At 37.9% G+C, this 11,701-nt stretch overlaps 1 protein-coding gene across 1 annotated transcript in view; it reads right to left on the reverse strand.

Annotated features, from left to right (window-relative positions):
• Irc (Immune-regulated catalase) overlaps window positions 1–8,790 on the reverse strand; it is a 234,288-nt gene extending 225,498 nt beyond the window's left edge. The window contains exons 1-5 of the mRNA XM_017610044.1: window positions 8,785–8,790; window positions 6,682–6,853; window positions 6,434–6,621; window positions 5,734–6,347; window positions 5,524–5,671 (exon numbers count right to left, since the gene is read on the reverse strand). Coding sequence (XP_017465533.1) covers window positions 5,524–5,671; window positions 5,734–6,347; window positions 6,434–6,621; window positions 6,682–6,853; window positions 8,785–8,790 — 1,128 coding nt within the window. The remainder of the gene's footprint in view (window positions 1–5,523; window positions 5,672–5,733; window positions 6,348–6,433; window positions 6,622–6,681; window positions 6,854–8,784) is intronic.
• Between the last annotated feature and the right edge of the window lie 2,911 nt (window positions 8,791–11,701).

Consider the following 11,701-nt stretch of genomic DNA (forward strand, 5'->3'; position numbering starts at 1 on the left):
GATAAAAAATTCCGCGCCTATGGGATGTGCCACGCCCCCTTTTAAAAACACGTTTATATATACATTCGTATAAGCACCTACAATTGATATGTCTGCATACCACATTTCAAGTTCGTGAGACCTTTGGTTCCGAAGTTATAGCTGATAAAAAATTCCGGGCCTATGGGATGTGCGACGCCTCCTTTTACAAACACGTTTATACATACATTCTTATAAGCACCTACCATTGATATGTCTGCATACCAAATTTCAAGTTCGTGGGAATTATGGTTCCGAAGATATAGCTCAGAAAAAATTCCACGGTTATGGGATGTGCCACGCCTCCTTCTACAAACTTATTTACATATAACCTCCTATAAGCACCTACCATTGATATGTCTGCATACCAAGTTTCAAGTTCGTTTGACTTATGGTTCCGAGGTTATAGCTTATAAAAAATTCCATGCCTATGGGATGTGCCACGTCTCTTTTTGCAAACTCGTTTTCACATTCGCTCCTATAAGCACCTACCATTGATGTGTCTGCATACCAAATTTCAAGTTCGTGAGACTTATGGTTCCGAAGTTATAGCTGATAAAAAATTATGCGCCTATGGGATGTGCCACGCCCCCTTATACAAACTCGTTTATACATTCCCTCCTAGTTATAAGCATCTACCTTTGGTATGTATGCATACCAAATTTCAAATTCGTGTGACTTATGGTTCCGAAGTTATAGCTGATAAAAAAAACACGCCTATGGGATGTGCCACGCCCCTTTTTGCAAACCCGTTTTTACATTCGCTCCTATAAACACCTACCATTGATATGTCTGCATACCAAATTTCAAGTTCGTGAGACTCATGGTTCTGAAGTTATAGCTGATAAAATATTCCACGCCTATGGGATGTACCACGCCCACATTTACAAACACGTTTATATATACCCTCGTATAAGCACCTACCATTGATATGCCTGCATACCAAATTTCAAGTTCTTGTGGCTTATGGTTCCGAAGTTATAGCTGATAAAAAATTCCACGCCTATGGGATGTGCCACGCTCCTTTTTGCAAACTCGTTTTTTACATTCGCTCCTATAAGCACCTACCATTGATATGTCTGCATACCAAATTTCATGTTCGTGAGACTTATGGTTCTGAAAATATAGCTGATAAAAAATTCCGCGCCTATGGGATGTGCCACGCTCCTTTTTGCAAACTCGTTTTTTACATTCGCTCCTATAAGCACCTACCATTGATATGTCTGCATACCGAATTTCAAGTTCTTGAGACTTATGGTTCCGAAGTTATAGCTGATAAAATATTCCGCGCCTATGGGATGTGCCCCGCCCCTTTTTACAAACTCGTTTATATATACCCTCGTATAAGCACCTACTATTTATATTTACATATAAACTCCTATAAGCACCTACCATTGGTATGTCTGCATACCAAATGTCAAATTCGTGTGACTTATGGTTCCAAAGTTATAGCTGATAAAAAAAACCACGCCTATGGGATGTTCCTCACCCCCTTTTACAACCTCGTTTATACATTCCCTCCTATAAGCACCTACCATTGATATGTCTGCATACCAAATTGCAAGTTCATGGGACTTGTGGTACCGACTGATAAAAAAATCCACGCCTATGGGATGTGCCCACCCCTTTTTGCAAACTCGTTTTTACATTCGCTCCTATAAGCCACGCCCCCTTTTACAAACTCATTTATATATACCCTCGTATAAGCACCTACCATTGATGTGTCTGCATACCAAATTTCTAGTTCGTGAGACTTATGGTGGGAATTATGGTTCCGAAGATATAGCTGATAAAAAATTCCACGGTTATGGGATGTGCCACGCCCCCTGCTACAAACTTATTTACATATAACCTCCTATAAGCACCCACCATTGGTATGTCTGCATACCAAATTTAAAATTCCTGTGACTTATGGTTCCGAAGTTATTGCTGATAAAAAAAACCACGCCTATGGGATGTTCCGCACCCCCTTTTACAACCTCGTTTATACATTCCCTCCTATAAGCACCTACCATTGATATGTCTGCATACCAAATTGCAAGTTCATGGGACTTGTGGTACCGACTGATAAAAAAATCCACGCCTATGGGATGTGCCCACCCCTTTTTGCAAACTCGTTTTTACATTCGCTCCTATAAGCCACGCCCCCTTTTACAAACTCATTTATATATACCCTCGTATAAGCACCTACCATTGATGTGTCTGCATACCAAATTTCTTGTTCGTGAGACTTATGGTGGGAATTATGGTTCCGAAGATATAGCTGATAAAAAATTCCACGGTTATGGGATGTGCCACGCCCCCTGCTACAAACTTATTTACATATAACCTCCTATAAGCACCCACCATTGGTATGTCTGCATACCAAATTTAAAATTCCTGTGACTTATGGTTCCGAAGTTATTGCTGATAAAAAAAACCACGCCTATGGGATGTTCCGCACCCCCTTTTACAACCTCGTTTATACATTCCCTCCTATAAGCACCTACCATTGATATGCCTGCATACCAAATTTCAAGTTCGTGAGACTTATGGTTCCGAAGTTATAGCTGATAAACAATTCCGCGCCTATGGGATGTGCCAAGCCCACATTTGCAAACACGTTTATATATACCTTCGTATAAGCACCTACCATTGATATGTCTGCATACCAAATTTCAAGTTCGTGAGACTTATGATTCTGAAGTTATAGCTGATAAAAACTTCCACGCCTATGGGATGTGCTACGCCCCTTTTTGCAAACTCGTTTTTACATTCGCTCCTATAATCACCTACCATTGATATGTCTGCATACCAAATTTCAAGTTCGTGAGACTTATGATTCTGAAGTTATAGCTGATAAAAACTTCCGCGCCGATGGGATGTGCCAAGCCCTCTTTCACAAATTCCCTTATCTTATGGTTCCGAGGTTATAGCTTATAAAAAATTTCACTCCTATGGGATGTGCTACGCCCCTTTTTGCAAACTCGTTTTTACATTCGCTCCTATAATCACCTACCATTGATATGTCTGCATACCAAATTTCAAGGTCGTGTGACTTATGGTTCCGAGGTTATAGCTTATAAAAAATTTCACTCCTATGGGATGTGCTACGCCCCTTTTTGCAAACTCGTTTTTACATTCGCTCCTATAATCACCTACCATTGATATGTCTGCATACCAAATCTCAAGTTCGTGAGACTTATGGTTCTGAAGTTATAGCTGATAAAAAATTCCACGCCTATGGGATGTGCCCCGCTCCTTTTTACAAACTCGTTTATATATACCCTCGTATAAGCACCTACCATTGATATGTCTGCATACCAAATTTAAAGTTCGTGTGACTTATGGTTCTGAAGTTATAGCTGATGAAAAATTCCACGCCTATGGGAGGTGCCAAGGCCCCTTGTCGGATCCCAATTTGTTTTCACCCTATTATAGGCCTAGGTGTCATGGCCATACTCTGTCAAAATTTTGTTCGATTCTGTCCGTCCGTTTAGACTTCAACCTGGCACATACATACATACATACTTTCACAAATATATAATAGATTTAGTGTTATTTACCCAAAATTCAATTAAGGCACATGGCTTGGTTTCATTTATCCGCCGATGTGCACACTGCAAGCATCAGCACCAAATGAGGTTATTGTTTTTGTTTCAAATGCAATGTTCGCAAACCACGCCACAAACGACGAGTATGCTCACTAAAAATCAAAATTTTTTCATTTTATGCGAAAATTCTCGTGAACCGAGCCACAAGCGACGAACATGCACCGGAAGCCGCGGATGCTCGCGCACATGTTGGTCGTGTGTGGCCACTCTAATGCTTGAAACACAATTCCCGGCGAATTGCGAAGTTCGCCGAATTGGGTGATTCCGTCGTTCACCGTTCGCCCTGCTATTTCGCATACTTTAACAGAATTAGAGCGGTTGCGAAAACAGCTGATACCATTTCGTCGCACTTATAATTTAGGTGACCATATTTTTGAAAACGAAACCATATTTAGAAATGATGAAATGATAACAAATATAAATATAAGGCAAGGAGGAATTATTATAAATAATTTTATTTTAAGCCAGATTTAACCAATCGATCACTGTATTTTTCAACAAATAAAAATATTTCGTGTTATATGTTGTTTTCTTCAAAATCTTTGAAAACAAAGAAACATACGGTCACCTTTGGCATGTACTGCCGCCATTGCCCAGCAGAGCGATAGAAATAAATCTATCGCCACGAAACGCCGCCGAGCAAACTTCTCATTTCGCTTTGGCTGTGTTGAATTTCATATGGCGGCGGGTGTTCTAATTTTGACAACGGGATCTCCGCTGTGATGAGTTCGCCGTTCGCCGGCATTGTTTTTCCACGGTAAGCAAGGCGAATTTATACAAAGTGGTGTTCGAGGCAAATCTATACAAGGTGGTATTCTCGGATCCGCTGATTTCACGGCGAATTTGTACCTTTTGTCAAAATGATGTGTTTGTTGTAATTTTACAGTGTACTGATTGTCAATGCGCGTATAATTTGTTGTTGTAATTTTATTTTTTTTGTCTGTCAACACCACCTTGTACAAATTCGGCTTGGTGGTGGGTTGTAAACAAGGCGAATTCTTATTACACCAAACACATCATTTTGACATTCAGCAGTACCGCGGCGAAAATCTAAATTCGCCAGTAACACTACCTTGTATAAATTCGCCTTGACGGCAAGTGAGACTGTGTGCTTGCGCTCTTCGTATACGTGTGAAACACGCATGTGCTCAAAGAACGCTAAGTGCGCAATGGCCTGCTGACCACTGGTTTATGGTCTGATCATGCATACTTCGCATAACTTCGCATAAATTTCAAACTGTAATTCCGTATGTACTTTGTATGTATTTTGTGTGTGTTTCCATTACCCATAAATTAGCAGAACTTTTAAAAACTTAGCGATCTGTTGAGTTTAGATTTTGCTTCACATTTTCTTAAATTACATTTTTATTGCGCTGGTACAAATGGTTGTGCGAAGTTATGCGAAGTATGCATAATCAGACCTTTAGAGTGTAACGAACCTATATATAAGTACCAAGGCGAATTTATACCAGGTGGTGTTATTGGCGAATTTTGATTTTCGCCGCGGTACTTCTTAATGACAAAATGATGTGTTTGTTGTAACCAAGGCGAATTCATATTACAACAAACACATCATTTTGACATTAAGAAGTACTGCGGCGAAAATCTAAATTCGCTAGTAACACCACTTGGTATAAATTCGCCTTGATTAGTACCTTTCTTTATAGTCTATGCAAGAGAATTGAATTAGACCAAACTGACATTTTACAGAAGTAGAAAACTTTTCAAATTAATTTAGCAAATGGTTACAGCGCTATTCGTATAGTTTAGGATTTGGTTTTTGTAAGCAGGTGCATCTTAGAGCAACTTATAATAACTTAGAACTTATAAGTATATAAAAAATTACAAAAAGGGTCTGCTGTATTGACGAAAATGTTATGTTCTTTTGTGTCTTACAGTTAACGTTACTTACACTGTCATCATATATAGTATCCAGTTTCATAGCAGGTTGATTTAAAATGGATTCGATTAATGCATCGATTTTCTTGGACGTATATTCCAATTTAGGTTTGTATGTTTGATCAATCAATGATATTACATTTTCGCTGGGAAGGATATTTCTGTAAAAAAATAACCTCTATTGAGACTGAAATTTGATAATATCTATTATAAAAAAGCCTACCTAGTTAGACCAAATGAAGAGTTGGTTGTATTGTATTCCAGGCGCTTAGCTCCAGTTGAATTATTTAAGACATTCGGCAGCATCGAAATATAAAATCGTATGGCGGCGACAGCGAATTCATTTGAAACTCTGTCATCCTCTTCATGGGCCTTACTAAGGGATCCCTGCTTTATTTTCACCACAGTATCTTCACCCAATATAATAGGCAACCACTCGTCAAATACAATATTCCTATAGATGTGTATGTTGATTGCTTTTGCAGTTTGGAAAAGGTCCTCATCGTTCCATAGTGGATAGCTTGAAGCCAGATTTTTGGCTACTTGGTTATGGTTTCTCATAAACATTGTATAAATTACGATGGTAAGCGGATTATTGTTAACGCGGGAATCTCCCGCCATGAAACAGTGTCCGGTTTGATTGGAATAATTTTCAAAAGCACAGTAGTGGATCGCGTTGTCATTTATCTTAGGCAGTTTATCAGTGTAAATCTCTGATAGGCTACCATTTGCACTGCTTTTTATTTGACCCTTTTGCAATAAACGCATTTGCTTTTGTGCTTCATGTGTAAAACCATAAAGTTGTGAAAGGTCTAAACCGGATGTCGCTAGATTTAACTGCAATGTTAAGTTATTTTAATTAATATCTATGTATATACATATACAACTATGTATGTATGCATGCAAATTAAACTGAGCTTTACTTGTTCTATTGCACCGAATGTACATTTTGTACTGACAGCTACAGCGCTCCGCACATAATTCAAGCAATCGGCTTTGCCGTACAAAGATTCTCCACTGTTTATTATCAGAGGCGCACAAAAAGGATGACGATGTCGTGGACCCAGTTCAAAGTTATTTTTATTACAGCATTCAATATGGCTTCCATCCCCTACAAAATTAAATAATTTTACAAAGTTTTAATACGATGGTAACTTATATAGACACTTACCCATCGAAGTAACTACAGGTTTACTGAGATCATGCTCAATAAATTGTGCCCACTGTACCACTGCTAAATTTCTTTCTCGATCCTCCAACTTTTGTTTGTTCTTATTGAAACTCAGACAGTGCATTTTTTTACTCAACGACATTGGCAATATCAGCTCATCACCGGTGAACATCTATTTAAAAAAATTATAAAATTATGCGAGTTATGTATATGGGTCGATATATTTAAAATCGTACGGAATTCTGAAATTAACTTTTTAAGAAGACATTAAGATTTATTGTTGAGTATACATGTAGATGTTAAGCGCACGGTATGGCAACACTGATAGTTGTCATTTACGTATCTATGCACTGAAATTCGTAGTTAGCATTAAGGTTACTTCCTGTTTGAAATAAAGAACATTCCTTCTTCTTTGCTGAACCTTCGGCTATAAAACATCACATTGCCGGCGAGGATGGCATTTCTTATTTGGGATTTTAACTCACAGAATATGGTCTAGCTAGGAACCAAGACCGCACCAAGAATGTGCTCAACGCACCAAAACCAAAAAACATTTCAGAACTTCGAGCTTTCATTGGAATGGTAAATTATCATTCAAAGTTCATCTCAAATTTCGCTCAGAAAATGTCTCCTTTGTATAATTTACTGAAAAAAGACGTTGAATTTAAATGGAATTCTCAATGTCAAAAAGCATTTGAAATAATGAAATCAAAGATTTGCTCTGATAAAGTTTTAGTTCATTTTAATCAGGAACTACCAATAGTTCTATCCACCGATGCATGCAACACAGCAATCGCTGGTGTCTTGTCTCATAAATATGAAGACGGAACAATGAGACCAATCGCTTATGTCTCTAGAGCAGAGGTTCCCAAACTTTTTTTCTCGTAGACCCCTTTCAAAAATTTACTGGTTTCGGTGGACCCTGTGCTGATATATTTCTAAATATTCCCAAAGCTCGTAAAAAAATTATATGTGAAAATTAGATCTAACAATGTAAATTTGCTTCGCGGGTGAATTCAAAAACTAAACTCAGAGTGGCCAAAATAAAAGTAAAATATTTTCTTGCGTTCTGTTTATAAAAATAATGTGATTACACACTTGTAGGTTTAGAGTTCGTAAATACATCAAAATACACTCTCGCTCGGAAGAGCTATACTTTTTAAGAGCACTGCGAGTGCTAGCGTTATTTACATTATCTTCACCATAAACTCATCAAATGTTCTGCTCACTCATGACTTTGCACGAGGAGTATATGTAAAATAGTTTATTTGTCTTAATGGCGTCATTTTTATTTTTATCGCACCGAGTTTTAAAGTGAGGCGAAAAATATTTATCACATTTTTAAAACACAAAACTTAAAACATCAAAACGGCTAAACACACACCAAAATTTTAATTCAGAGATTCACAATAGAGAAAAGAACGAGTTTAATAAAATCGATGGCAAACAACCAAGCAAGCAAGAAGCAAAAAAGTGTTCGGCCGTCTTATTTTCTTCAAGGCAAGATGGGCAAATGAACTTGTCATTTACGCCTAACACAGTCACGTGTTTGTGCCACGTGAAGAGACCAGTCAGCAGTCCAGCAAGTTGTCTGCAATGTCGTCTGCTCAGTGAGAGCAAAGAATTAGATAAGCCTTGTGAGATTGAAGGCAACCTGAGTTTTGCCTACCTGATACCCTCGATGCCTCTCAGTCATTTCTGAGCGAAGTATTCACCAAGTTTCTGATGGTGGCTTCGATTGCCGAAGGTGGGAGTGCTAAAACTTGTTGCAGACCGAGGAATGCCTGGTCTGAGCCAACTCTGGCCAAATTATCATATGTCTCATAATCAGGTACTCCATAGTGACCTGGCACCCAGAGTAAAACCACCTAGTTATGTTTACCATCATATTTTAGTCGAGACTTGCATTGCCGAACTAGTTTGCAAGTACATACTTAAATAGAGGGCTGGTCAATGCCTTAAGTGCAGCTTGGTTGTCACAGGAGTCACGTAAACTCCTTCGCCTCCACCTATGTACCATCACGTAGTCCATGGCTTTGAGTATTGCAATTACCTCATCCTGGAAGACCGAAGCATATTCCCCTACAGAAAATTGAAGCTTACCTCCATTAACCTCGAAAAAGACTCCAGATCATGACCCAGAGTCTCTTTTGGAGCCATCAGTGAAGATTCGACAATGTGTGAGTCCGGTCTCAGCCATGGAATCAAACCAGCATTCAGTCTCAGGGAACTAACATTATAGAATCTCTTCAACAAAGGTAATGGTGGCGTACTATCCTGTAGCATTGAAAAGGCACAAGTACTTAAATCTCTGCCGCCATCAATTTTCGCCGCGCCCCACTCATTGTCCTACCAGCATCCGGTTATTTTTAGTCTGCAGGTGGCCTTTAAGGCTTCCCACGTATGAAAACACAAAGTGAGGGTAAGTGCAGCAGTGCGTCAAGAGCACTTTGCACCACTCAAAAAAATTAAAGTTAAATAAAGAGGCTATCAAGCAACCATTTCGGATCTTTACATCGAATCCAGATAAATTTTCGTGGACCCCCATTTATAACTCATGGACCCCCAAATTTTTTCACGTCACCTGGTCCACTTTGGGAATCACAGCTGTAGAGCATTAAATAATGTTGAAATGAATTATAGCACTATTGAGAAGGAAGTATTAGCTATAATTTTCAGCGTGATCAAATTAAAACAGTATTTACTGGGTATATATTTTACACTTCAAACTGATCATAGACCATTGCTCGCTATTTTCGGTGATCGGTGATTCATTTTATCGGGGTTCAATTATACCATCGCGTATATTAAAGGTACTCTAAATAGTGCGGATAGTTTATCACGTATAGGCCAAATTGAAAACACGGACACAAAGCTTGAAAGCACATACATCAATTATGTGGACTTTGTGAATTCCCTTCAGTTAGATTTTTCAACAATAGCAAAGTACACACGTCGTGATGCGATTCTATCGAAGGTCTCAGATTCCATTTTGAATGGCACAGTTTTTAAATTAAATGGTACTGAATTTCATGCATTCAAAATGAAAGCATCTGAACTGACTGCTGAATCGGGATGCATTTTATGGGGTTACCGTACGGTTACTCCGAGCAAATTACAAGCAAGTGTGTTACATAACTACATAAATCCCATTTAGGTATAGCCAAAACCAAATCATTGGCTAGATGGTACGTCTAGATATCGAAAAGTTGATAAAGAGTTGCGAACCATGTCTAAAATACCAGGCTAATCCTGCACCCAAAAAAAAACTTCTCTTAATTGAAGAAAAACAGCTATCAAAATGAAGAAAAATGGGAACGAATCAGCTCTAGAGGAGTTTATCCTCTTTTCATGCCCAACATTTCTTCAAAATGATAGATTACATCCACGGTTCCATATTTTCTTGTACGTTTTTACACATTCCAAAGAAAAATTACGCATTCGGGAGAATTTTTTACTCATTCGGAAGAATTTTCTACCTTAAAGTAACTAAAGTTTTTCTTTGATCCAGAGATGAATTTTTGGTTCAGTGTGAGAAAAGTTTTTTAATTCCCTGGACACCAACAGATTCAGCATGGAAACGTATTCACACGGATTTTGCAGATCCTGTTCATGGGTATCACTTATTTTTAGTCATTGATTCTTTTTCGAAGTTTCCGGAAGTTTACAAATCTAAGGTCATAACAACTTCTTTCACGATAAATAAATTACGAGAAGTTTTCAGTCGCTTTGGTTTGTGTGATGTATTGGTGAGTGACAACGGAAGGCAATTTACTTCTGTGGCATTAAACTAAGCCTCACTGCACTAGGTCAGCCGTCCACTAACGGACGAGCAGAAAATTTTATGAAAACAACAAAAAAATATCTTGTAGCAACTTTAGAACGAAATGACGTATATAATTTTTATGTAATTTTACAGCGATTCGTTTTTGATTATCGAATTTGAAAACATTGCACAACCAATGAATCTCCATCAAAACTTTTGCTTAATCGCGAACTAAAATCTCGATTTAGTCTAATGAAACCACCAACCACCAAAGATATCATTGAGTCAATGCAAAGAAATGCAATTAAAAATTTTAAAGGCAGACGTAATGTGGATTTTTCTGTTGGGCAGAACGTTTATGTTCGAGACTACAAAAATCCAAATAAATCAGTGTGGTTTCCTGCTGTAATAAAAAAGAAATTAGGCCCAAGAAATTATACATGCATTAAGAGACATTTAGATCAAATTATCAATCCGATAGTGATACTGAAACATTTTCTGAGGAACCTTTCGGAGAAACGAGTAGGGCGCCGGGACCAACAGCTATCGTGAAGGTTGATGAGCCGCTGGTTAAGATCAATAACTCCGCAGTAGAGGATAATGTATACGAAGATGCAAGCGATTCCATTTCAAATGTTATTCAAAGACCTAAAACAAGGCAAACAGTTGCAAGAGCTAAAGAGAAAATCAATGAACACATTGCTCTTCAACAAGCTAACAAAAATGGTAATCAGAACAATTGAAGTCGTTACTTTTTCGAAACTATGAAATTGAAATAATAATCATAAAATATTCATATGCATAATTTTATTCAATTTAGATATCTGAAAATTAGTCTATATAGTTCGTAGTTTGTTTAAAATATTAACTTATAAGTACATACAATGAATTACAAAAATAGTATAACTCAATTTATGCAAATATGTATATAAATATCCTTAGGAGGGAGTTGTTGAGTATACATGTAGATGTTAAGCAGACAGTATGGCAACACTGCTAGTTGTAATTTACGTATCTATCAAGGTACATTGAACATGTAGTATCAGTAGAGCAGCTGATTTGATTTATTTCAAATTATTTGGTCTCGAAAATTTCTCACAAAAATTCTGAATTGTTAAAATCCATTTGCATGTGAAACCTTTTTCCATACAAAACAAGCGATTGAATAGCAGCTTTTGGAACGTTCGCCCAACTCAGCAGCACAACCGCTGATTACTGGCCCTTGTAAAGGATGGATCAATGCTTCGAGAAGCA

Source organism: Rhagoletis zephyria, unplaced genomic scaffold (genome assembly GCF_001687245.7).
Source record: "Rhagoletis zephyria isolate East Lansing unplaced genomic scaffold, Rhagoletis_zephyria_1.1 Rzeph_scaffold_00275, whole genome shotgun sequence".
Taxonomy (NCBI): domain Eukaryota; kingdom Metazoa; phylum Arthropoda; class Insecta; order Diptera; family Tephritidae; genus Rhagoletis; species Rhagoletis zephyria.